This window comes from Erithacus rubecula (genome assembly GCF_903797595.1).
Source record: "Erithacus rubecula genome assembly, chromosome: 2".
Taxonomy (NCBI): domain Eukaryota; kingdom Metazoa; phylum Chordata; class Aves; order Passeriformes; family Muscicapidae; genus Erithacus; species Erithacus rubecula.
In genome coordinates, this window is record NC_136685.1 from 56,240,979 (window position 1) to 56,268,912 (window position 27,934).

The following is a 27,934-nucleotide window of genomic DNA, read 5'->3' on the forward strand; positions in this document are numbered from 1 at the left end:
CCCTAGGAACAGTGCTAAAGGGAAAAAACTGCAACAAAAAAAGTCAGACATCCTGAATGGGCATGCAAAGGCATCATCTATGTAGGACAAAACTCCAAATTCAAGAAAAAGCATGAGAGTTCCTCACATCTGTGTAAGAGCTGTTTTAGTTTATACAGAGTAAACTCAAAACCTCACTCCAACAGGTGAGGACTGCCAGAGTTGCAGCCAATGTCACAACATGGGAGAAGTAGGGAAGTGTTACTTGGAACTTCTGTCATCATTAGCTAAAGGTCCTTTTCACAGAAATGACATCTAATGCTAACTACATTTTCCAGTGTTGCTGTTTCCAGAAAGCTGGGAAACTTGACCATACGAAAATTATTGAAATGTGGTACAGTGAGTTGGAAAAGCACAAAATGAAACAGATTTAAGATCAGGAAAATTCCAACTCACAGGTGTGCAATAGTAACAGTAATTGCTATAATTACAAGAAACCATATATAGGTGGAAATGTGAATTATACAGGAACAAGCTGCTGATAATTCCACATCAAGATATTTAGTTATCATGATCCCCTAAAGAGAAAAAGACCTTATAACAGCATACTCAAACATATTCATTATGGTTAAAAGTCAGTAAAAATGGTGGTGATAACAAGTGCTGTCTAAATAAATTCCCCATATGCAAAATCATTTCCCCACCTAGTATCAAGCTTTTTTGAAGCAGACAGGTCAGGTCCCCTTTGAAAACAGCCTTTGCAAGCAGTTATCAATAGCTAAGTTCAGAAGATATTATATGCATTTTACTGCAAGAGCAATATGACTAAAATTGTTGCAATACTTTCTTGGAAAGAAAAGCTATGATTCTTGTTGAAAAAAGATATCAGGACTTAAAAACAAAAATACTGCACCAATTCCTTGAGATGGGATTATCTGAGGTTTGAATACCAATCCAATATTTATTTTCCTTTTGTAATAGACTGAACCCAATATCCAAATACCCATGGATTCCTAGCAACACAATTTCGAAGGTAAAACTATGTCCAGTCTCTTCATTGCCCAAGAAAAACTACTTCCCAGGATATATTTTCTTTAATCACAGGGCTACCTACATTAAAATCCAAGTTTCATGAAAACCTTAGAGGAAAAATTTCTAAAAGACTTGTTTCATATCTGCTTTTTGTGTTGTTTTAGATGCATAAAGTTAAAACTAATAACCTGAAGGATTAAGTGGCACTTTCAGGCTTATTTACCCCCAGACTGGGGAAGAAACTTTCCAATCCTGTCTGAAATGGTGACAATAAATAGTTGAGGAAGTACTTAAGCCTGCCCTGAGGCTGCCCACCCAGACAGGCAGCCCTTGCCTCCCCCTGCCTTTGCCCTGAGCTGCATCAAGCAGCACCTGCTCTGGAGGCTATGGGCATTTCTGTAAGGAGGTCACATTTCTGTAGGTATGGCACCGTGTCCCTGCCAGGGACACTTGCCAGGAACAGCTGGCCACATGCTCACCGTGCACTCCTGAAGGGCTGTGTATGTTGCTGCTGCTGAAGAGCACAATGTGAGAGGCTCAGCCAGCTTAGCTTCAAATTCAGACACTGACTGCTGCACCTATTAAAAAAAAAAGGCAAACAAGAAGCTAAAACCAGCAGGAATTATATAAATGATTCTTTAAATAACAACCTTTAAATTTTTGCTGCTAAGAGAATTTCATATCCTAAGCCTTTGTAACGCTGAGTACCTTTTGAAGATAAAATATGCTAACAGTGCTCAGTTCCTCCCAGTTGGGGCAATAATAATAATATTTAAATCATTTTCTTTACAACCTTCTATCAATCAAAACAACATTAAAAGTGTTTATAAGAAGTATGGATGTGGTTCAATAGTGCAATATCCAGGAGAATCACATAGGTTTTCTAATCGACAACATAATTTTTTGAGTGTGTATATTTTACTGTCTTTCTGAATCTGCCTTTTAGATAATTCAAAGCACAAATTTATGTATCTAGGTCTTGCAATTACCTTACAAATCCACTTATGTATTTTAGTCCATCCTGTTATAATATGCATTTTATAGTCAATTTTAGAAAAATACAGAGTAATTCTATAAATTGCTGTAAACAACCTATTAGATTTTTCATAGTCTACCTGTTTAAGACTTTCTTCATATTTCTGCTGGGCTGATGCATTCCCTGTGATGGTTCCTTCCAGTCTCTGTGCACGATCTCTTAGTTCTTCCCAGTACCTTTTGACCTGAGTCAGTTTGGCTTTAATATGTGCACGTTCTCCAGAGGTAACAAACTGGGAAAAAGACTTGGCTTCCTCTTCTAGATTTGCGATTCCAGTTATTTTGCCATCTATTTCTTTCTTAATAACCTAAAATGTAAAGCAATAGTAAGAAGATTCAAAATAAGTTTTTAATTATTAGAACAATATTTTCCTATTCTTTTTTCCTCTGTGCTACAAACATCCTTCATCAAAAATTATGAAGAAGAGAGTTCATTAACACTTGAAATAGTTACCAAAGTCTTTAATATCATCTATAAATACCCTTTCTCTTTTTGAAACTATCACTGGTAAAGGTTTAAGACAGAGACTGCCCTAGAACCAGTGTGTATGAAGCACAATTAGAATTGGCTGAGGTGCATATTTTCAAGCAGATATGATGGTTCATATTTTAGCATCTCTTATGTCATAGGAAAATGTTACACAATTCTCTTTAAGATTGAAAATAAACAGAAGATGGAAAAACATGACTGTGACACTGAAAAAGTATTGTCAAGGAGCTGAACCCTAAAAGTTGGCTAGTTATGTTTAATAAGTTTTCAAGCACTTACCACATAAAACATGTCATGATTAGAAAACAGTAGAGATGGTTTTAATTTTCTAATTTAAAATACTATGGTATAAGAAAGGATAAATTTAATTAGATCATAAGTTAAGGTGAATGTGCCCTTAGGCAGAAGATAGAGTAAAGAACCACGTTACAGTATATGTACGAAAACATAAAACAAGGGTACGAAAACATAAAACATAATGGGTTTTGGCAATTTTTTATCCTGTAACTCATTTAGTAAATGCAAGAACTTGTATTGGCTTTACATTTCAGCAGCTGCATGACAACAACTGTCTTCTATTATTCTGCACTTGTCTTATTACACACTAGAGGCAAATTCAGCAACTATATCATCCAAAACAAAAATTTATAGTGTTTCTCATTCAGTGCCTATTTATTCAGTTGGCACCAAAGAACTTGGAAATAAGCTTCTTTTTTCACAACAGTTTTGTTTCTTTCTTTAATTGATGTCCATGGAGTTCTCAAAAGCAATGGTAACACCCATTGGCAGAGATTTGAAAGATCCAAGTGGGTTCTTTGAAATTGAAATAGGTAATAGCATTATTGGATTAAAAAAACACTAAAATACCTATGTACATGAAAGCAAAAAAAAACTTTCTTGAAAATGCACTCTCAAGGCATAGGTAGTAACCAACTTTTAATAAAAATGTGATAAAAATACGGTCTGTTTCTTATAAAACCATTATAAACCTCAGGAGAGGCTTACTGCAACATTCAGTCAAAAATTAGCAGGGTGACTGTGAGAAAAAAAAAAGTGGTGCTATAAGAATTTATAGTTTCTCTTTATGCAATATAGCCTGAATTAATTTGGATTATAAAATATCTTTTTTTGCATGAGAACGTGTTGCTGAGGAAAAATACTGGATTTGCAGCCCTGAAGCTGAAATTACCTAACAATGCAGCAGATACAAATGAGGCAGTGCTTTCTCACTCCTACGCTATTCTGTTAAATTCACTCAGTTACATAAAAGAAGGTGGATAATTGAGGCTTTCAAACTCGCACTGAGTCTGCCACCAATGGTAACTACTTGTGATAACTGTCATTTTGTTCCACCAGGAATTTCAGAGAAATGTGTAGGTGAAAATCTGGCTCTGCTGAAGTCACCGGGGCTTTGCAATCAGCATCACCAAAAGTAGAATATTAACCACTACCACATAGGATAATTACATTCAGCTGACCCCAGGCTTTTTACCTGGTTGGCCAAAGGTGTAAATGAGCACTCCATTTTGTTGTCATTTGCCCTATGTTGAAATGTTCCTTACTAATGTAGTGCAGTAGAAATTATATACTAAGTATGGTGATTAGTGTTGTGACACAGAGTGGCTCGTCAGGAAACTTACAATAAAGAAACAAATTCCTGAAAATCAGGAACAAAGCAACACTGCTGAAGCAGATCTCCAGCTATGTCCATGCACTGGAGGCAAGATGATGCATTTCACATATCACAGCTCACAAAGCTCATCAGTTCGCCTGAGATACAATGAAGTACCATGTGCCTTATGTGAAGGATTTTCTGGTTCCTGTCTATTCACTCAGGTGTTCATAAACATCATCTGCTGTCCATGGTGTTTAAATGTGGAACAATTATGATGGAATTTTCAGAAACTATCAATGCAGTGAAAAAAAAAATCACTGCTTATCTTCATCTACAGTAAGGAACAATCTTTCTGGGAACTTGATTGAAACAGGCTAGCAGTACTTAAGAAGACTCCATTTAAACAGACAAGAACTGACACTAATGCAATATTAGCATCATTTGATGCACTTATTTTCTGTCTTAAACACTAGAATCCTGTCCACTAATTACTGAAAAGCAAGACAACACTATCATTTCTGCTAGTGGAGTAAGTGCATACATATTATTCCGTAAGGAATCTGTTTTTGAATAGCTGTGGGAATGAAGCAAGAATTCAAGCATTGTTTTGTTCATCAGTGATGAAGTCAAGAGATTTTATTTATTTAGTCTTTGTAAAGCTGTGAACAAATTAAGAACAGGAAAATCTGTTGATAAACTGTTTCTGTCACATGAAACAACTGCCTAATAGGATCCTTTGGAAATAATGTCAAGCTGGTCTGCAAGCAGTTGCACACCTGTGCACCTCCTGAAGAACAAGTAGGTCACAGAAGAAAGAAAATGGCAATGTGCACTGCCTACTGAAAAACTCTGTACCCTTGGAAACACGCTATTCCATAGAAGGTACATTTTCATTTGGGGAAGGATACAAAGTCATCCCTTGAAATGCAATGCTTGGAGACAATATGCACCTCAGTCAGCAATTTTAAACTAAACCACTGAGCAACTATAAGAATGTACAAAGAACTGAAGTCAGTGCAAATACAATCACAGGAAAATGTTATGTAGGTTCTCCAGCTACCAAGAGCAATAGTTTCTTTATTAATTCAGCATAAAAGATACATAAATCAAGTTATAACTTTAGTTTGCAAGATTAAAATCAAGTTCTATAGCCACTAAATGTTGTAGGTTAAAAAAAAAAACAAAAAAACCAAATCAATTGTATTTATGTAACTATTTTGTTGAGATAACTCAAAAAATAAGAAGGGTATAAAGGATGTAACCATACACACAGACTTCATATATGTAAATTAAACACTGAAAGAGAAGGCATCCTGTAAGGATTTTCCTTTAGTTTATGTAAGACCTTACTGCTTGGTATATTCATTAATAAAATGTGCTGTCATTTCATCATGGTACTTTTGAAACAAGTAAAATGACTTTTCTCATTTGGCCTCTAGCAAAATAACAGCTAAATGGGCTTTTAATACTAAAGGTAACAAGAACTAATCACCTTGATTCGGCTTATCTGTATGTCCAAAGGAGATGATGATGTTTCCAAAGTTTCCAGTTCTTTTTCTTGTTCAGCTATCCAGATGGACAGAGCTTCAAAATTATTGCCAAAATGATCCCATTTGTTTTTCACCATTTCCATGCTTTTAATACTAAAATTAACCAAATCAATTAGAGAGAATAAACAGTTTAATATTGTGAAGCTGCCCATATTCTTGCTAAAATAAAAATGGAATTTAATCTACAGGAGGGACATTTCAAAAAGTTCTTGTTTTAGAGGATCAAGTTTTGCATCTAAACTCAAACATGGTTCTCTCTTAGACCATGCACCAAAAGTCAAACAAATGCATTAGTGACAGAGGGGACAGCGAGAGGTGAAAGAAAGTACAGCTTTATTCATCAGCTGCACAAGAATCTCATCACAGCAGGAAGAGAAAGGAAAAGGAACATCAACAGGATGAAATTTCTATGAAATAATATGGTATGGTGATTACATCAGAAATCTAAATATTTAGATAACTGAGTTCATAGATGTTTATAATTTAGTCGCTATAGTGGAATGATTTAAACCAGTGAAATGTGTGGACATACACACAGTCACCAAAGCTTGACTGCTTTATTGATCTTGCTTTTTTGTAACAGCAATCTCCCCCTCTTATAGGAAGTTCATGTTTGCTGTGGCAATGATTTCATATCAAACCAAAGAATCAACAACAAATGTGACTCAACTCCCTCAGAGTTAGTAGTTTTACATTATAGGTATGTTAAACAGAGACAGATTATGACTGATTTTCTATGTCTAGGATTGCAAACAAAGCACCTTTTTTGTTCACAAATAAGAAGGCCATGCTTATACAAGGCCTAAGAGCATTAACTTCCAGTATACAAGTTTCCATTCCTTTCAAATAATTGAAACCAGTGTTAATGTAGGCCCTGCACACAACTTGCAAAACACACATTTTCTATTTCATTGAAAATATTAAAGTTTCATCATAAAAGTTTGAATATTACAAAATTTCAAAATACAATTTCCTTCTAAATATAGCCTAAAAACCATTCCATGGTAAAAAGTTTTAAACCTTTTTCCCCCTCATTAAAGCCAGAGGAAGCTTTAAGAAAAGACATAGCCTAAAAATGTAAACGTTGGCATTTTTATATTTTCTTATTTATTAAAAAAAAAATAAGAATGTCAACAGTCATTTACTGATAAGAGTGTATGCAAATTCAAGTTATTTGTAGAAAACAAGAGCAAAAATACTTCACTCAAGTCCAGCTCATGAAAATACAGCTGGACATCAGAACCCAGGGACTAAATCAGTGGCACAACTGCTGTTGCATGCCTGCATTGGAGTTTCTTCAAGAAAGCCACAGACTGTAAAGAATATAATCCCAAACACTGCACAGCTCTGCATCATCTCCTTGGAAAACAGATGGGCTAAGTTCTTACAGTAGCTGACTGTGGAGAGCTGTTCAAACTCTTCTTTTCCTGTTCACTGGCACACTATGTAACTTATGAATTTGGAATAACTTCACTTTACTTGGCAAGATTTTTATTGATGATACAAGTAAAAAAAAACCTCTTACATACTTACTATGAGTTCTGTTGATACCCTATAGATAGTTGTATGTATTTGCATCTTTTACAGAAGGTATTTAGCTTTGTATTATCCATACATCCAACTAAAACCAATTTCATATCTACATTGAAAGGGTATATCAATGATGATTTTCATTAAAAAATACATTGCTTTTTTTAAAAAATCAAATATTCATTGCTGGAATTGTAAATTTCTTAGATTGAAAAATCACACTAGTTTTCTCTCCAATAGTAGAGAAAATTACATTTAAAATATTTCATAAGAGATGGTAGAATTTGACTGCAAATCACTCTAGCACTTCATGTTGGAGAGAGCATAAATGGTCAGACCACCATTTGCTGCACAGGCTAGTTATTCTGGTTTAGGGCTGTTCCTTCACATCAGGAAAAAAATGGTACAAAATTAAAATCAAATTAAGATAACAGTGGTCATTACGAAAAAAAAAAAAACTCACAATTATTTGGACATTGCCCTTCACCCATATTCTGTTTGAGGTGATGGTACCTGCTTAAGCTTATACAGCAATTTATTCTAGAGAGTAATTCCAGTAAGACAAAATATAAGTGGCACAGGTCTCCATGACTTATGTATCAGATCTAGTGTATGCAAAAATACTGATTTCATACATACACACAAATGTATCCATATAGGGAAAAAATGAGAATAGCAACATTCTGAATTTGAGTATTATAAATAAATATTGAGTATTAAAAATTCAACAACTGACTTACTCACTTGAGAGAGGGGAAGAATTTTTAACAAATACAATAAAGCTATAAATACCCATCAAGCTTTCCTTGGCGTTTGAACCTTTCATTTTTAAACAAAATCTGGAAAATGATGCTTTTGTTTTTTTGGCAGTAGAAGCAGCTTTTTATATTGCCCATGAAATGCAATCTGGGCATTCAGTGAAGGCAAAGGCACTTCTTGACACTACAGAGAATGTGGAATACTGAAAAATGAAGCAAATGTGGTAAATGTGCTGCTCTAGTACTCTGAGATTTTTCTTTCCAAAAGAATCCAGTACCTCAAAAATGAGCTCAATTATTCCTTCTTCACAAGACTGGGGCTTAAAGATAAGTGACAGGTTAAATGTAACTAACTTTCATGAACTACATATAATTAAAAGAAAATAATTTGTTTGTTTGCACACACTCTTTTGACATATTTGGTACCATAACTTGGTTACTATGCCAGAGCAAGCAGTAAATGACAGAGCTGATGAGACAACACAAAATGCTGACAAGGTAGTCTAGAAATCTGGTACAATCTTATAGAGAAGAATAAATATTAGGACTTGTTAAGAACATACTCTTCTTCAAGAGTAACTTCCACTTTTTTCACTTGTTCTTGGATTGATTTTGCCTGATGCTGAAGGGACTGCTTGTTCTTTGTACCAAGCTGTATCTCAGAGGAATTCTTCACCAAATTCTCAGCCTGTACTGCCATTGCTTCAGTTTGTTTAGAAAGTTCCTGTAAGGATGCAAGATGTATTAATACAACTATAGAGTTTCATATATTTACACAAAAAGTATTTTTACTCAATGTTTATGGTTGGAAAAAAGTACCCGTGTCCTACATATATATTCTGAATGTGCAAATGCACAAAAACTTTCTCTGAAGAAAGTTAATTTCATGTTGCATTTAAGAAAAGTCCATTTGAACAAACTAGATTGAATGAAATTTATCAGGGGACACTGTATGTGCAAAAGTTTTTAACTCAAAAAAATTGAAGTTTCTTCTGTAACTGTTTAAGAAATTTATTTTTGTACCGCAGAAGATAATACACATATTCACTTAATTTTTAGATCCCACCATTTACCAAGTGGATTTTGCAGTACCTCATATTTTGTATTTTAACTTTGTTTAGCAATTATTTTCTGTCACAAACATTATACCCACACACAGGAGCAAGCAATGCTGAGCATAATCAAGGTAGATGTAATTTATTATTGGCTTCATGAAAGGTTGACAGCAGTGTGTAAAACATGGCACTTAGGGAAAACAAGCATTATTATTACTTCTGTGGTAATAAATAAAATGGGCTGGGATAATTCTGTGTTACTAAGGGCAAATGGCATGTTATGGCTTTTGTCTGTGGGGTAGACTTCTCCACTTTTTCTCCTCAGGGCTAAGAGTGCTATTTGTCATACTCCACACAACCATGCCAAACCCTAATAATGTTGATATGCAAGTGCTCTGCACTGGATTACCAGCATAGATAATTGTTGAGCATAAAATGGGAAGTCCTCAAAATATTATTAACTTTCATAGATATGCTTCAGATGCAGACTTTGAGAAATCCTTCACTTTTTTTCACAAAATGACTTTTTGCCTCTAAAAAGTTTATGCAATCTCTCATCTGTACACAAAATTTGCATCGGCATTAATGGGAAACCATGCAAAGATTGAAGGGAATGCACTCAGCCCATGTGCACAGGCAAGGCAGAAAGATACCTCAGCTCTTGCATTTCACACAACCAGTACCTTTGTCTGATCCAGTTCTGAGGAGAGGCTCTCTAAACTGCTAAAATTTAAGATTCGTTCAAGTACAGAGCTCGCTTGATTGAGATATTTTACTACTGTTTCTTTGTCTCTTTCAAACTGCTCCCATTTATTTATTGTGACCTAAAAGACAGACAAACAAAACCAAAAAAGGAACACAAGGAGATCAAAAGGGAGAGAATGATTTTTGCCTTGTACATTACTGAAAAAGGAAAAAAGAGAAAGTCTTGACATAAAATAATTTTTCCTGAGAAGCCCTTTACTCAACAGTGAGCAGATTAAATTCTTCTAAATATAATAAAACTTTATCCTTGAATGTTTGCTGACTGATATTATGCTGTGCTAAAAAAGCACTGTTCTCTAAGTTGCCAGCAATATTGAAATCTTATATTTGAATGTCCTGTAAGAAATCTAAAGTAACACATGCAGAGATTTAGGGTGACAAGTAGTCAAAAATATCAAAAGGATTTTCAAGTTCTTTAATGAAATGAATTACAGCAAAATAGTAGAAGAAAATCCCTACTCATAAGAAAACCACATATAAGGACCTATTTGTTCTTTCCTGATAATGTAGAATTTTGGTTAACCTACAGCATTTAATTACCAGTCACAAGAACTATGACAGCTTAAACAATTATTTTCTTGATTCTGAAGCACAGACTAAGACTTTACATATGGGAATTTTTAGAGAAAAAAGTATTTCAATAATAAGTGCTTATATTAAGAAGTTATTTGAGCTTTATTGATTGTGTTTCTTGTGTTTTCTCATGGGAAATAATTTTACTGACTTTAAATGTTTGCATGGAATAGTGGCCATTTTGATTAACAGCCTTCTTAGAAACACATGAAGGGCAAATCACATAAGGGTGCAAGAAGCTATAAATTCTAACCCCAGTACAGTCCATGATTATTTATACAAGCTGAAGTAATCCATTTAATTTCCCTGTGACTTTCTTTCTCCTTCTTTAAACTCAGAATCACAACATGTACTTCACACAGCAGTTATGAGGATTATATTTGCACACCAGGTGTTCTTAACCTAATATCCAGACTAATGACACTCAAACTAAAGAGCAACATGTTCTTTAGTAACCAGAAAAGGGACATCTAAAAATAAACTCACAGGTAAATTATTTAAAACTGTTAACTATTATGACTTAATAGTTGAGACTTTTAAACACTTCCAGACAGAATGCTATTTATTATTTAAGAGGTATACAGCTTCAAGAAGCTTTCATAGAGGTCAATAGATCATGAAAACCCCAAGGACCAGGAGTCAGAGGTGAGAAAATGAGCTCAGTTGTTTGATATTAAAAAAATTGGCTTTTACTAAGTTTAAAAAAAAAAAAAAAAAAAAAGAGGAAGAAGTAGGCATGTGGTCTTATTTCCATGAGCAAAAGACCCACCTGCAGTTGCTCTTCCCGTTTCTCCATAGTCTGCTGCATGTTCTCCAAAGTTCCCTCTAATTTTTGTAAATCCTCTCGTACTGTGCTGGGCAGTCCACCCTCAATCTGCAACCGCTTGGCTTGGGAAATCTGCTTTTGCACATCTTGTCTTTTTGCACGGAGTCTCCTTGTCCTTTGCTAAAAGGATTCATCCAACAGGAATGATTAGACTTTTCAGCCCCTTTGGTAAATTGTCACAATGCAGCCCCTTTCTGGTTTTGCAGGGGTATGCAAGGAGAGTAATAGACAAAGGGATAAACTGGGGCAAGTATTCTGGAGACCCTCATACTCATCAAGTACACACCCTAGCTTCCAAAATGTCAAATGCTGCCTTTTGTGGCATATGCATGTGATAAAAAGAGTGAAAATGTGGCCATTTTCCCAAAGCATATTTGAGAAAGCAGAAGCTGCAGCAGATGAACAACCACAGCAGGAGTCACAGGTGCATGTATTCCCCATGACTGAATCCAGGTCTGCTCTGCACTCTGCTCAGATTGAGCAAAAGCCTTATTAGAGAGGAGCAGTGTATGGCTAATTTGTGTAACTTTGTCCTGGAGGTGGCAAAGCACCTGTGCTAGATTTGTAGCACTATCAGAAACTCCTAATTCATCTCCTTTATAAGGTGCCTGACCCAGCTGGCCTTGCTAGGTAAACTCACAACTAGCCCAATTCTACTCTGAGTACCTTTAGGTCTGTGTCAAAATCTATTTCTGCCTTGGTAGACTCCATACCACAACAAAAAGAGCCCAAGGAGAAGTTAACTATTTCTACTACCTCTCCTAAAAAAGATAAGGAATGTAGAGCATTTAAAGAATTAATACAAGCCTTAACACATAGAATAGTGCATATAAAAACCAAAGATTTTAGATAGGACATAGGTAAGATTTAGTAGTTATTGGTCAGACATTAAGTTGTCTGACTCCAAAGAAATAGATGGTAAAATAAAAAAAACTTAAACAATGCTAAAACATGGATTGTAAATTACTCCTATTCTCATTAGCTTTGAGCAACTCAAAAAGTTATTTTCCCATATTTGGCCTTAAAAGCCATGATTCTTGCTGTATGCAAGCCATCCCGTTGATTATTACCATGGGCTGTAGATGTTTTGATCCCTTATCAGTGCCTAAAAGACCTCTTGTTCTACTCCTACAGAATGGAGGCCCAGCTGTCACAAAAACAGCTATCCAGGGTAGGAGTTAAGACTAGACTAATACCTCCCCACCAATATTTAGAGTTGGGGCCACATCAAACTACTGAAATAGAGAAATTCCCAAAGCCAGAATTGTGCCAAATTTACCATTATTGAATCTGAAACTCAAAAAGGGAGAGTCTACACATTTGCTGAGTACAAGTACAGCCACCCAAAATTTGAAGTGAATGAAGCTTGTTTTTCAGTATTTCATGTCCAAAACCCCAAATGAAATAAAAGTTGACAATTAGGACTGTTTACTTTACAACCCTTTCACGTTTAGATATCAAGACTTATATTAACAAAACTTTGTAATTACATAAATCAGTCTTTTAAAAAAAATGGATAAGGACATGAGTAATTTCCCTACCTGATGATGAAGCAGCAGCTGCTGAGCTTGTAATAAACTTTCTGTATCCAGGATCTTTTCAGCCTCTGCTTGGACTTCTTTAGAGTTGCTGATTAACTCTTCAATTGCACTTTTGACTTCTTCTTTGTACTGAACACAGTCTCCAACAGCACCTAGTGTATTTTCAATCTAACATCACAAATAACTTTGAGTATTTCATGTTGAAAGACATCTTTATTTTAAGGGTACATTTATATTTGGAATACCTTTTTCAAAAATACAGCAATTTTTTTATATTTAAATTATTTTTATCTCCAGCATTTTTGACAGCTTTAATTTTACGTTGAAAAAGAATCTTTCAACTTAAAATGTGACTGGGGAGAGACCTTTGCCTTGTTCAAACATACTCCCTTTTTACACTGCCATATGACAAATATTTATTGGTGATCATTTAGAAAATACACTTATCCTTGTCCTTGCAGGCTGGCCCAGATTCCAGAACTGCACTACTCAACACACAAAAAAGTTTTGCTGCTGTATGGACTGTTGTGAGCACAGTGTTTTGGTGAATCATGAATACATTAAAGTGCTGTATTACCCTGGTTTTATGGACCACAGTGTGCATGTGGTGCAGTATCCAGTCTCAGCTTGCAAAGTTTTGTAAAGAAAAAGGTGTATCCATTAAACATATCAGAGTTCTCTATTTGGGTGATTCAGCTAAATACAAGTGGCTTAGGCTCAGTTTTTCATAGAGTTCCTGTGTTTTAAGGTTTTAATAATAAACTATTCTAGATTCTTTTCCTTTTTTCATTCCTTTAATTTTTACTTTGGAGAGTAATTTGAACTCCAGCCATTTACTTTCCTGTTATATAAATATTTAGTTTTTAGTCTCCAAAACTATTGCTGAACTCTGGCAATACCCAGTATCAGTCCTTGTCTAAACAGTCTCATCCATCTGATTAACAAACTTTATAAATAGCATCCAGACTTCTAAGTATCAGTAGTTGTTTAACTATAATATAGAGACCATTTAGATTATGTCTTTAGATTCAAACCAAGTATAGATTGATCTCTTATTTTCTTATATTACCGTCATTAAGTTACTCGCTAACTTTAGTTTAGTTCTGACTTTTAGAGGAAACAAAAACAAGTCATTTAACTCATCAAATCACTCCCAAAAAACTAAAGAAAAAAAAAAAACAAAAAAACCAACCAAACAAACAAAAACCAAAAAAGTTTAGAGAACTTTCAGTAAATTCATAGAAATTTTATACATCTGAGATCCCTATAAGGCCACCACAAGAATTTACATTAACAATGAAATTTCAAGTCTAAAGTCTGAACTCTTTCTGTCTCCTGAACTCTTTTTTTTTGCTTTTAAGTGGGTTTATTCCACCTTTCAAGTGCAAGATGCTCTATATTTTACCTGATTTTTCATTTCACTGTATATCACCTGTGAGGCAGTAAGTTCCCTGAGAGCTCACAGAACTCAAGGTTCAATGCTTCTAAGAGGTTTTGCTTGTTATGAGTTAGAAATTTCCCATTATTTCTGCAATTACAGTATCTCATTTTCATTCAGGCCTCAGAGAGCTGCAGCCTTTTCCTGTGAGTTCAGGATGTGATACACATCCTTAATGACCAGAAGCAACCTCAAAGTAGTGCTTTATTTCAGAATAAAAGAGAAATAAATCATGATGTAAGTGAAAATCTATATCCACTAGCTGATGTACATCATGGTTTTGACAATGTTCACTGTGAACTGATTTTTAAAAACTAAAAAAAATGGACATTTTGATTGCAGAAACATTTACTTTGATACTTTCCAATTCTGCAAAGAGAAAAGATTCACTATGATGAATTCACTATGTCTTTTTTTTTTTTGTCTGGTACCCTCAGTGCTTTGCTACCCATGGAGTACAAATTAATTTTTCCTTGCTGAAGGCTTGCAGCTTGCAGCTTAATTAAAAAAACACAGCAGGGAACTTGAGCTTGTGAAGCCATGATCGATGTTATTTCATATAACACTGTAAATGGAGAGTTCTTGTGTCCCTCATACTGTACCTCAGCCAGCAAATCTAGAAGTCTCTTGAAGTCGCTGGAAAGTTTACAAAGCTCATCCTCTGTCTCTTTGGCCTCCAAATCAGGACATAGTGTGGTCAAAACAGCAAGTCTAGATTTCAGCCAGCTGTGATTTTCTCCATGCTTGTGAATATGCTTCCTAATTTCCTATAGAAAATAATCAAAACATATTTTCTTCAAATAAACAGAATACATCCATAACTGATGTTATTTATTTACATCAATATATACCAATTAATGGCATCAGTTCAAAGATTAGTACTGTAAAAATACTACTTTTTTTTAGCTTGAAACACTAGAAATGCAGTATTTTTCTACTTGCATACCCTATCAGATTCTGTTTTAGTCAATGCCTAGAATTTTGTAGTTCTTCCACAGACTTTACTCCACTACTAATTAGACTGTTCTTAAGTTAGTAGTGGAGTACTTTCCCTCACAAAAATTTTTATTTACAGATAATTAGATAGATAGACAGACAGATAGATAGGTAGAGGGCAGGTACCACATATACATTTTCCATATATTGACCCTATTTCTTAGCTGCAATTTAAATCTGAGTTGCTGACTTTTCCAAATACATAATTTCATGCAATATGAAATTTTGTGCATTTTTTTCCTATTTAAATTTCTTTTTTTCAACACCTCTTTTCAACCTGTAATTCATTTGTATCTTTGTGGCAGTGCTGCTGACTTGTTGGCAGCAGTGAAACTGAAACATGAGTAAATCAGACTTTTTGAAGCAGAAGCACCCATTAAGCTAAGGATCTATCAGTTTCATCCAGGTCATCCTAAAAATATGTTTCCATATAGTTAGACTTATAACCTGCTCATGAATTTCAATAAACACCTAAATATGTAGGTGCTCCTAGTATATGAAATTAAAAAAACAGAAAGGGTCGAGTCACAAGTGACATAATTAATTATTGCTTAAAACTAATTTAGCTAACTAACTCGATCACACTGTTACTAGTCACCAGCACAAAACTGAATGGTAGAATATTTTTTCCTCTCCTATTATACTGCTGTAGAAGAGAATTTTTATAATAGAAGATTACATGTAAATAATTTAAGACCATTCAAAAACCTGCAATCCAGAATTTTTTCTTTTCTTTGAACAGCACTTTTAACTCTGTATGCAATAAGATGAGGGGCAAATACTTTTTCTATCTGTCCTGGCATTTTTAATGTTCAAAATATAGAAGGAAAGGGACCAGTCACTCTCTAAATTATTCAAAGTAGGAACTTCTGCTACATTTTGCTGTAATGTGCAACTTTCTCCTGGTAAAGTTTTTAAGAATACCAAGAATCAACAGAGCTACTATGGTCTCTGTAGTAAAACAGTTGCACTCCTTTGGAGCAGGATTTTATCCAGAGTTCCAGTAGCAATGACCACAGCCTTGTTAGAATATAAGCTAAGGGCTCACCCCCACAGATGCTTTACACTGCTTGTATTTGGCAGTATCATTAACATTTTCCTTTATCTTCTTTAGCTCTCTTTCTGTTGATGAAATCCAATTTGCCAATTCAGAAAATCTGAAATAAGACATAAGAGGGAGGGAAAAAAGAAAAAAAAAAAAAAGAAGTTAGACAAAAATTGACACCACAAAACAATAACCTCTTAAGTGTAGGCAAAAAAATTATTAAAAATCCAATTGAAGTCCCACCATAATTTGTGGAATTTCTATACAAAGTATGGTTTTGTACTTCAAGGTAAGATCACAGCAGTATTTTTTCCATGGTACTGGTCTATGATGACACACAGAGTGACCCAGGTAGGAATTAAGGTGACACCTGCTCTTATAGCCCTTCCAGGTGTCCGAGTGCTCTGTTAGCTTCATGTATGTGCTGTCTATCTGGGATTTCAGATCCTTCAGGATTCGCTGGCTGCTTTCCAAAGTACCCCTCACTGGATCAGAAACTGGCAGCTTTTGGCACAGCTCTTCCATTCGCTGTAGCCTTTTCTCACACAGGTGGTAAGAGCCCCTCTCACCGAAGAACAACTGATGGGAGACAAAGCAAAAAATTCAACTAGAAACTGGAAGGAATCACACAGCATATCTACATATTTTTCATAAAATAAAATAAATTCTTTTGTCAAAGACCTCAAGAATTGATCTGGCGTAAGCTGAACACAAAAAATTTGGTGGCTGAAGGGTTAGTCAGAGCTTCTGTTTATTACTGACATTGAAATGGGTTTCAGTAAATGCCCCCATGGAGGCATGGAACTCTTACCATGTGTTCCTTGATCATTCTTTCATTGCCTTCTCTTGATAACACCTTGTTCTGGCGAGCCAGTTCAGCTTTGCACTCCTCCACTGTCACCAGGAACTTGCTTTTCTGTACTTCAATTTTCAAGTGGATCAAATGATATGGGGCTTCTGTTTGAAGATCCTACACACCCACAGGGACAATAAAGAAGCACAGAAATAAAGCACTAGTCCCACTGTATCAGTGTAAATTTGCTAAAAATAAACAGTCTAAAACCTGATAATACAGAAAATAAAACATATTAATGAACAGATAGGGGTTTGTCCATTGCTAACAATATTTTTGATTTATCAAAATGCTGTAAGGTTCGACCAAAATGCATGTGTATAAGGCATGTAAAAAAGACATCTACATTCTTGGTGAGATATGGCAAATATTCCCTGTATAAAATAGCATTCACAACTTTGTATGAGAAGACAAATAATCCAAATAATTTCGTTTTCTTTAATTTTTTTTTTTCAATATATAGGTCATACAGAAACTCTCTAAAATTAAGATTGACAATATCCAGAGGTGTCATTCACTGACCTTCCACTGCCTATGGAGTTTCCTCACAGCTTCCTGCAGGCTGTGTTGTTCTTGTTCTGGGAGGATATCAGTAAGCTCATCACATGCTTTCAGAAAGGCATTTAGGACTCTCTGATCCAACTGGTTAAAAAATTCCTGAAGTGGAGGCAGAAAGTGAGAAGGTGAGAAGATGAAGCTGGATATTGATATGCCAACATCATGTTCCCTAATACGCTCTCTAAGTTCCAATGTTATTTCTGTTTCACTGAAGAACTAATGTTTGAATAAAGGAAATAACCATTCCTAGCCACTTAAAGACCAGTAAATTAGCTTATTCTCAGCCAGTACACTGAGGTGGTAATTTAATTGGAATACATTCAAAGCTACATGCATAAGTTATGGTTAAAATACAGAAACAGATATTAATCTAAAAAGAAAGCAGTGAATGTGTGAGATTGCCAAAATACAGGGTTCTAACTCTCAATGGTTCTACTGAAAATCCTGCCCCAGGTTTTTCAACTTCTGATTGCTTACATCTAATCATACATCAGCAAGTGAGCTGATTGCTTTGATTTTTGTTTCTCAATATTAACATAAATTTAATCTGATCTGTATAACGTGCAAGAAATCCACATCAATTTTAGAATTAAGTAGGCATTTATGTCATGCACTCAAAGATTTCCATGAGGAAGGTCAGAGAATTTACTCACGCTATGTTTCCTGAGAAGTTCTTCAGGATTTCCTTTTTCTTTTAAGCAACAATTGGCAATCTGTATTACTTTCTCCAGTTCTGCTCTAGACTCCTCAAATTTCTTCATCAAACGGCTATTTGCTTCTATGTTTTTTCTCCACTCACCAGCCTTCCTGACCATATTCTGAGTCACAAGCAAAGAAAATGAGCTGGCACTTTCACACTGAGTTTTATTTGCTCTCTTTTACCATGACCATACAAAGCATGCATTTAATTTGTGTCACTCTTTTAATTATATGCTTTTCACCGTGCTTCTCCCTCTCATGATCCCATTTTCCCAATTTTTAATACTGAGGCTTGTGCTGACATCATCATTCAAATAAAAATTAGTAGATTAGATGTCCCTGATATTTTCTGGACTCCTCTGCCATTTGATTAGTGAGTTTCCTTCCTAAAGCCTGCTTTCAAATGTAAAGCACCTGGTACAATTAGAAGTTTGCCATTTCACTTTTCCCAGCATAAACTACCTCCCCTAACATGACTTGAAGTGAGGGTCGTTGGTTTGACCCATGGATCCAACCAGTTCTATGCTACAGTTCTTCTGACCTGGAAGAGGTTTGTATGATTATCACACCAGTATGTAAGATAAGTAACCAGGCACAAAGCTGCTTAGACGACAGCAAATTTTGTGGTTTAGTTGCTGAAATCCTTGTTTTGCAACCCTAGTCAAAGCTCTTCCATTAGTCGGCTTTTTAGTCCATTCCACTGCAATTTCCAGTGGTTCCAGTTTCATGAGCAAGTAAGAGAACTTCCCAGGAGAAATTAACTGCTCAGCACTTTAACAGCTGCAAGCTACTTGCATCACAGCTTACTGTACATCCACTTCATCATCCTCACTGATTACAAACCTCAGCATAAGGAATTTTAGTGAACTTACCCAGCAGCTAATCAAACCTGTAGTTCTCAAGCATCTTGCTAAATATTTTTAAAGTTTTCTGATAAAAGTACCTGCATGGTAATAGAATCGTATAGGGATATATTCTTTACATGAAAAACTGCCAGTTTCCAATATTTTAACTCCGGGAATGTCAGATTTTGTATGATTACACCCTATTTTATAGGTTTATTTTCTAACACAAAAAGAGATAACCAGAGTCCAGCTTTATAGAAACACAATAATTAATGTTGAACATGGTAAATTTACCATGTAAAGTTACAATTGCATCTGCTTCTGCTACAATAAAGTAAGCTTAACCAATTATTTCTGCATTATCAATCAAGCACAATTTATTTTTAGGTACACTCCACATAATATAATATAAATTTTGAAATTCATCTCTCACAGAGAGCTGTTTACTGATAGGTAATTTTCTGCAGTTTAAAATGAAAAGCCTGGATAGCTTTATACTGAAAAAAAATTGCCTGAAAATAGATGGAATAAAACCCATTGTGTGGAAACCTGACTCTAAGACAGTCACACAATCACTGAATATTCTCAGTTTGAGTGGATACATAAGGATTGTTGAGTTAATCTCTGGCTCTGCACAAGATAACCCCAAAAAAACCCCACCATGTGTAATGGCTAATTTCACATTAGAGTGGGGCCAGACAGGGGCTGAACAGCCCCAAAAATATCAGTAATAACTTATAACAGCAGTATTAACTTACAACAGGTAAGGGGGAATATAGTTTGAGGACCACATCTTTGTCAAATGCTACATATTTTTAGCTTTCTATATTCACAGTCCACTGCATTTTCTGAGGAAATACAAACCCCAGCAATAGCAGCATGTGCAAAAGTTTCCATTTTCCATGCTTTGTGTAAAAAGGAGATGTGTGGGAATATAGAAGCAAATTATTAGCCAAGATAATAAAATCAGGAGAAACAACAAACAGTGCAGCCCTAACTGTAGGATTTCAGGTTCCTCTGTGGCAGACTCACCTCTGGGTAAGTGCACAGAGAACAAGACTGCCAATCCCCCAACCCCTGATTACCTGATAAAGAAAATCTTATTAATTAATAACTTGACATCAGAGAAGAGTTACCCAAGACAGTAGCTACAGAGTGATGAAATGTAGGTACAGTAAGATGGACCAGCTGCAAATGAACAAATTTTCAGAAACATGGACCAAGGTATGGCATTTTTACCTGAAAGGTAATCTGAACTTGTGTAACTTTCTTCTGAAATGTTGACTGATGGAAATGCTGTAACACTTCAGTCGAAGCCACACACTGAAGGATACTCTGACTATTTCTCTCAATTAGAGACACATCTTTCTTGCAGTTTTCTTGATAAGCTACCAAATCCTGAAGGAAAATAAAAAACAAACATATATCCACCCTGGCGTGGAACAAAGAGGAAAAAGGTTTGGGAAAATAACAGGAAGATGCTTTTTGACAGTAAGGATAAAAGGGATGAGGTCAAAAGACCATGGCAAACAGACTGCACAAAATATTATATGGAATAAAACAGATAACACAACCTTCTCCTTTAATGTGAAGTATTGTACCTAAATACATCTCTAGCTATTCATAATACAATATGCAGACATACACCCAAACCCTTTGAGTTACTGGAGAGAATGTAGGCCAATACATTGTTCTGTGATTTAATTTTATGGTATTTCTATATTTATTGCATAGCTGTAAATAACCAACAGTGACATAGGAATGACAGATCTCAGTAGCAGGTTGAGACTTCAACCTTCCTTGCCTTTCAAGTAATTGATCCTTCATGCCAGCTTCTGGAATTCAGATTTCATTATAAATCACATTAAGTCATAAGAAATATACTTTAAAAAATAGGGAGGGAGAAAAAGAAAACATGCATGAAATAGTATTATAAGCTGAAAAAGAGTTTTAAAAATCCTATTTTCATTTAACTTTCAAAAGAGCTCTGATTAGCTCTGAATGCCTCCAGAGAGAAATGTTTATTAGCCATGAAGTAAACTTAATGTTATATTGCAATTCCATTCAAAGAAAGCACTTTTCCAAGCCACTAAGAAACTTCCATAATTGTCCAAGGAAACATAGAGAAGTTTCTGACCATGATTTTTCTTCTGCTTAATAAAAAAATCTAATGTATTTCTTGTACTTCAGTCCAATTTCCACTAGATTAAAAAAAAAAAAAAAAAAAAAAAAAAGGGAAAAGTTTACTTCTTGGATTTAAACCAAGGACACTAGATAGGAACAAAAGTTTCATTGTTTTTTTATTTATGCCTAGCTGACTTTAGGATAAGGCTACATCTGTTGCCTGAATATGGAGAAATACCTGCTCAGCTTAGAGAGTTGCAATCCAGATTCCTAGAAAGATAATTGTAAATACTCAGAGGCAGTAGACCTTCGTAAGATGTTTTTGAAACTTACTTGGGCTTTTTGTTTAAGAACAGTTGTTGGTTGTGCTTCAGGATCCACAATAGAAATTATTTCATTTACTTTTTCAAGAGATTCGTAAAAATGTGTGATTTGTTTTTCCAGTTCTTCCAATGGAGACAGCAGACGCTGGCATTCATACAGCAGGGTGCTGGAATTCTCCTTAACCTTTTGATCAAGAAAATCAGTTATTGAAACAGTAGTATAATTCAATTTTTCTGCATATAGGTTTATACAGTTGTTACCTACTCTTTTTTAAGAAAGAGCAGTCCTGATCTTGTATTACATTTAAGGATGGTAGTCTTAGCATTTAAGGGAATGAATCGATATGTTGTAACATGTACTATGTAATTGTTCAAGTGCATTTATGTGAGAATTTATCTACAGGACCTTACTATTTATTAGTACAACAGTCTGCAATATGTAGTTAGAAAAGTGTTCTGCAACCTTGCCCAGCTGCTCTTTGAGCCGTGTCAAAGTTCCCATCATTTCATTTGCTTCCTCTTGGGAAATTTCTTTTGTAACAAGTTGCACCGTTCTTGTAACTGCTTTGTACTGAGCTTCCATTGCAGGCAATTTCTGCTTAATATTCTGAAACAAATGTTTCAAAAAATATTTCAACAACAATATTTATACATTCATGGGAGAGAAAAGACTGAAAAATTATATATATTCTAATTATAAATTATTTTCATCATTGATTTCAGTGAACACTGGATCATATTCAAATGCATGGAAATGGAACCAGAGAGCATCAGTCAACCCACCTGAATGTGATTTGAAACTACAAAGAAACAAATATCTATTGAGAGAGTGTTTTGGAAATTTGCTCTAAAAATGTCACTAATAGAATACAATTATATGTATTTTTAGATACAGTTGAAATTATACAAAAAGGAACAAAGCACCATTGTTTAAAAACCCCAGTTAATAATGGGAATGTATACTAAATTAACTTTATGCTATCAGAATTAAATAGTTGCAAATATCTTTCTTTTGAAGGAGGAAGAAAAAAACAAAAGGAACACACTTACTTCTAAATCTTGCACAAACATTTTGACATCATGAAAGGACACTTCTACAGGGGCTGAAAATTTCGTATTGCTTCCATCAATAAAAGCTGTCAAATGGGCCACACCATCCGCATACTCCTTCCTAATTTTGTCCAGTTCATCTGCTCGAGCATACTAAAAAAGAGAAAGTAAAGGGGAAAAAAAGCACCCAAAACAAAACAGAAACAGAAAAACCCCAAGACCTCCACCCCAAATTACATACCTAGCAATTAAATAATGATTTAAGAGAACTAGCATGTTTTCAGTACAACTGTTTACTGGAAAAATTACATTCAATGAAATAAAAAATAACAGAAATCAAACTAAATTCATCATCTGCACTAGTTTCAAGAGTATTGATGCTAAAATGAACAGCATGCATACAGGAGGTCAGCCTCTTTTAAAGTCTGGGGAATGCCAGACTCATTTGTTTCTACCCTAGAATCAACAATTCAATTCATTTCTCACTACCTACAATACCAATTTTGAAAATTCAGCGGAGGATGAAAAGCCTAGGAAAGCTAAAGGATAAGGAAAATCTTAATAAAGGAATGTTGGCCGGGGGAAGGGGAAACACATGCCTTAGAAAGTAGAAAAAATTGTGTGACAGAAATGGTGAAAAATCCTGTGAGGAAATAACCCACATAGCCAGCATATGAAAGAAGCTGCATAAGTAGGGGAAGAGACATTTACATCAGTGAATCACCCTAAATAGCAGCAGCAAGTAAAGCTTGAGAATGTTCTTGTCAACAGTCTGGAAAAGTTACAATAGAAGAGAGATAATCATTTTTTGCTTTTCCTTTTAACTTGACTGCATAGGAGATAATAATGCCAGCAAGGAAAACAGATTCAGTACCTTCAAACAGGCTGCTATTTTAAATCACTGAAAGGGGACAATACTGATAGATGTATTTGACAAGGACAAAGATATTTTCTAACGTGCTTATGAGGTGTGAAATAGTTCAGTGTAATTAAGATCACATCTTTGATTTTTAAAGAGGAAATATAGAAACAACATTTCTTTTTGTATCAGCTAAATCTCCCACATGAGGTAAAGGGTAGGTTTAGTTGTTTACTATCAGAGCCTGCTTGTAGATAAGATAGAAGTGAAGTCTGACTGAAATGGGGAAAAAATTCAATTAATTAAATTAATTATTGTCCCTGCTTATGATTGCAGTACAATAACTGGAAAGTGTTTTCATCAGAGTAGTGAAAATAATAATTTTCACCATTTTCACTCTTTAGCTTTACAGAGCTTTGACAGTAGCAGTAGGTACTGAATGCCAATCAGTTTCTTCGTAGAACAGTAGAAGTTTCGTATAAATAACATTCACTGTATCAAGACACGAGACTATGATGAAAAACTACAGCTTATACTAGATGAAAATGTCTCCTCACCTGCCCCAAAATAGCTGTATAGGCAAAAAGGTAAATAAAGGAAAAGCCCCAGTACAGTAAATTACTATCAGGGAGTCATTGCTAATTTAAATACTAATGAACAGTTAGGCACTTTAGAAAGTTGTCCTATAGTCCTGCAAACAGGATAATCTGTCTTGCTTGCATGGAAATGACAAAGTAAATATTTAAAAGTAACAAGGGCAAAATCACTTACCTGCTTAACTTGCATAAACAGTTCTCTCCATCTTCCATTTAGCAACAGAAGCTGTTGTTTAAGATCTCTGGAAATGGTCTCATCACATGTTTCAATTAGAAAATTGCCAGCATCATTCATGGCTGTGTGCTGTTGGATCCAATGAGGTAAGTGCCGGAAGAAATCCTGAAGAAGAAAATAAAAACATAGTTCCAAAACATTTTCAATTATTTTTTATCTTAAATCACAAAGCTAACATTTATTCACCCACTCATGACTCGATAAAAACTTGTTAAACAATTATCCTCTGAAACTCTTCATATCAAATATGCCATAATAGGATTTTAATGTCTTTGATTATAACCTGTGGAATTAAAAATTACTGACAGTTTATTTACAGCTCTAGTAAGTTTTACTCTAGTGAGGGGCTTCAGTTAAACTAATGAAACTCCTCCTTAAGAGAAAGCTCCATAACTGAAGATGCTGTTAGGGCTTCTGTATTTTCTGTGTTATCCTTAAACAGTGTGGGCAGACAGTAACCTGGGCCATATACAGGCTGTGGAGAGTTCCTCCCCTTGCTGTCAACCACATGCAGCTTTCTAAGGTCTGGCTTCTCAGAAGATCTGTGAAGACTGATTTTTTATCACTGCTTCCTCCTATCTCAGAGCAGGTGAACACAGAGGGGATAGAGATAGTTGTCAGTGATTTTGTTCCCCTCACTGAGACAGCCTAACAGACCATACACATCCTATAGGCAAGTACAAACACGTTGACTGGTAGAGAAGACAAAGAACAATTCCCTCCATTCCTCTTCTCTCTTCCAGACAATGGACAATTGCTCTTAAGGCAAGTATCCCTGGGCTCTATGACTCCACCTATATCAGTAAACAAAACAGGACTCCATCACTGTCTCATGATTGTCCACATCTTCTCTGACATGGTTTTGTCTTGTCCTTGCTACCATTCTCCCAAACAGTGCACAACTCCATGAATAGCCCAGTTTGTTCCAAACAGATTGGATTTTGACAATGTCTTTTTCAGGGGAGAAGAATCAGAAGTATTGAAGATGAACCATGCTACCTGATCCTCCGGATTTAGGAGGGGGCAGTGATCCATTTTGTTCACAGCTACCAATCTACCCTTTAATTTCAAAACCATTCACCTTTCATGTGGCAGTCCTTTGCTCAATGGTACATGAGAAAAATTCCTATCCAACCACACTGTCAGTCATCCCAAGTTTCAGGGATATAGTTCTGAAACTATATTTGTCAGAACTCATGAACATATTTAAAAAATCCAGATGAAAGTGTAAAGTGGTTGTATGCAGGTCAAATATCTTGAAGAGAGAACTGAACAACACACAGTGTTTCAATCCCTTAAAACTGAGATCAATAGATCAGAGCATTATTCAGGTGCTCTGTACTGATGTATCAGTGAATACATTTAATCAGCTCAGTAAACTGCATCTGCAGTTTCTATCTTTTTCCACTTGCAGTGGAGCAGCCCCCTTGCTTTGTACAATGGCTAAACTTTATGAGCACATCCAAAAGAAATTAAGTCTACTGAATCTGGCACTGGTCAGGTTTCCAAAGGTCAGGATCACTAAAGGTCAAGAATTAAAAACCATGTGCATTAAACTACTCACATGTTTCTGCACACTTATTCCCACAAACCATTACCTCCTGCAGACCTGGCTGGGGAGTCTCTCAATTTCAGAAGTCAACCTAAGATGTGTTCAATTTAAACAAGTTTGGAAGGTACTGGGAAGCACAACTCATTCTCAATTTAAACAATGCAGCTCTTTTTAAGGAAGTCACCACTTGAGATCTAGAAGCTCTCTAAAATCTTTTGGATACAGCTGTGTGAGAAAAGTGTGGGAAGGTGCAGTCAGAATGAAATTATTATGGAAAGTGTCTAAGAGGTACTGGAAGTAAACAAAGGAGTTTTAGAAGGAACAGTTTGAAAAATCCAAGTGCGTGCTGGTATTTTTTTTTTTTTTTTGCAAGATTTTCAGTGCTACAGTGTTTCTGAAAACTGAAGCCAACGAGAAAGTCAGCAGGCTTCTTTCTTTTCTAAATCAAACAGTGGTACATGCTGGTCTGGAAATGATACAGAGATGATGGAAAGAAGAAAGCAAGACAGCACGATGCAGAGCTACTGTGGTCTTCACCTAGGACAGAATGTAGAGGCTTTAAGTAATACAGGTAAGGTTTGCAAATGAGCAGCTTTGTATCTTATTACAGATATCTTTGTGGGTTTACAGAAAAAATACCTTGAAATGCTTAAAAATATTTTATGCCATATTCCAAACAAAAGTTATCATCTTTTACCTGGTATTCCAGATGGTTTTTCTTCATGGCTGTAAGACTATTAATTTTACAAACCACTGTAAGAATTGATTTTGTTTTATTAACCAAATATTAAAACTGCTAAATCAGACCTTTTCTTGGAACTATCTAAGTGAACATTACTGCTGTGGAGAGCTTAATTCAACATTAAAAGTAGAAGCAACTTTTAAAATATGTATCTCAGTCTCCTGGCAGATTACACTATGACTTAGTAACATTTAATACTTCTGAGCCAATGTATTTTTATGAAAAAAATTAGCATTTTGGGAAGAATAAAGCTTCATGTCTAAGGTTTTCAACAAGATTTCTTGAAATTTTTGAAATCATGTATCAGAATTAAAAGAATTAATTGGGTTTTTTTTAATGTTAGAAATCAAAAGCAAGTATATACTGTATGGGTACATCCAAATTTCTGCTTTGAAAATCTTTGAAGATATAGTTATACATCTAAACAGAAAAGTAAATGTTTTGATTTTATTCATATACATGGATTTAAGAATATTTAATTGGAATCATTGTCCAATTACTTATATAACACATACACCAGTATCTAAGATTACCCTAATCAGAAGAAGTCATCTGTTCTGCCCAGAAATAATTGTTTGAATCTACATTATTCCAGGCCAGTTTTTCCACTGGTTTATTTTAATTTAAAAAGTGCATTCCATTAATTTACATCAGTTTGAACTAACAAACTTAAAAAAAAGGGATAATGTTTTTACATGTAAGATGAAATGCTCATTCCTGAGCAGATATCAGTTTGCCATCTTACAATCTGAGAACCATATTTTAGTGTTAAGAGCTATACATGTGGTACATTGGAATCAGGTGCAAATTCAGCACCTATTAAATGTAGGATTATTCAAGTCAATCCAGGTTATTATTGAAGATTTACAAACTTAAATCTTATTGCTTCAGTACACTAACATTACAACAAGAAAAAAAAATACAGAACTAACTTTATAATTGCAGGTCCCTAAAATCAATTGTCTAAAAGATTTCTGAAATGCCAGGGAAATGGGTTAATTAATCAACCATCAAAGATAAGAGCACATAGCAATAATACTGCTCTTTAGAGGTAATGAGTACTGAAATCTGTCATCTAGAAAAAAAAAATCAGTGTCTTTATAGGTAGTCCATGATTACTCACTTTGGTGCTAAGAGCTGTATTTGCCTTTGAGTGAATCATGTAACATTCCTATCTCTGAGCAAAACTGCTGCCCTATGTTCATGTCAAAGTGCCTCTAGCCAAGGTACCACAATGAGGCTTTCTCCATACGTGTATTTGCCTCTAGAT

The 27,934-nt window shown here is 35.1% G+C and overlaps 1 protein-coding gene across 1 annotated transcript in view; it reads right to left on the reverse strand.

Annotated features, from left to right (window-relative positions):
* The window catches only part of SYNE1 (spectrin repeat containing nuclear envelope protein 1), a 283,485-nt gene that overhangs the window by 168,753 nt on the left and 86,798 nt on the right, over positions 1-27,934 (reverse strand). Inside the window, exons 18-35 of the mRNA XM_079330874.1 lie at positions 24,311-24,475; positions 22,681-22,833; positions 22,094-22,237; positions 21,641-21,814; positions 20,423-20,581; positions 18,293-18,457; positions 17,604-17,738; positions 17,040-17,198; positions 16,599-16,807; positions 16,232-16,340; positions 14,790-14,954; positions 12,750-12,917; positions 11,152-11,328; positions 9,728-9,868; positions 8,553-8,713; positions 5,644-5,794; positions 2,127-2,354; positions 1,491-1,589 (exon numbers count right to left, since the gene is read on the reverse strand). Coding sequence (XP_079187000.1) covers positions 1,491-1,589; positions 2,127-2,354; positions 5,644-5,794; positions 8,553-8,713; positions 9,728-9,868; positions 11,152-11,328; positions 12,750-12,917; positions 14,790-14,954; positions 16,232-16,340; positions 16,599-16,807; positions 17,040-17,198; positions 17,604-17,738; positions 18,293-18,457; positions 20,423-20,581; positions 21,641-21,814; positions 22,094-22,237; positions 22,681-22,833; positions 24,311-24,475 — 2,862 coding nt within the window. The remainder of the gene's footprint in view (positions 1-1,490; positions 1,590-2,126; positions 2,355-5,643; positions 5,795-8,552; positions 8,714-9,727; positions 9,869-11,151; positions 11,329-12,749; positions 12,918-14,789; positions 14,955-16,231; positions 16,341-16,598; positions 16,808-17,039; positions 17,199-17,603; positions 17,739-18,292; positions 18,458-20,422; positions 20,582-21,640; positions 21,815-22,093; positions 22,238-22,680; positions 22,834-24,310; positions 24,476-27,934) is intronic.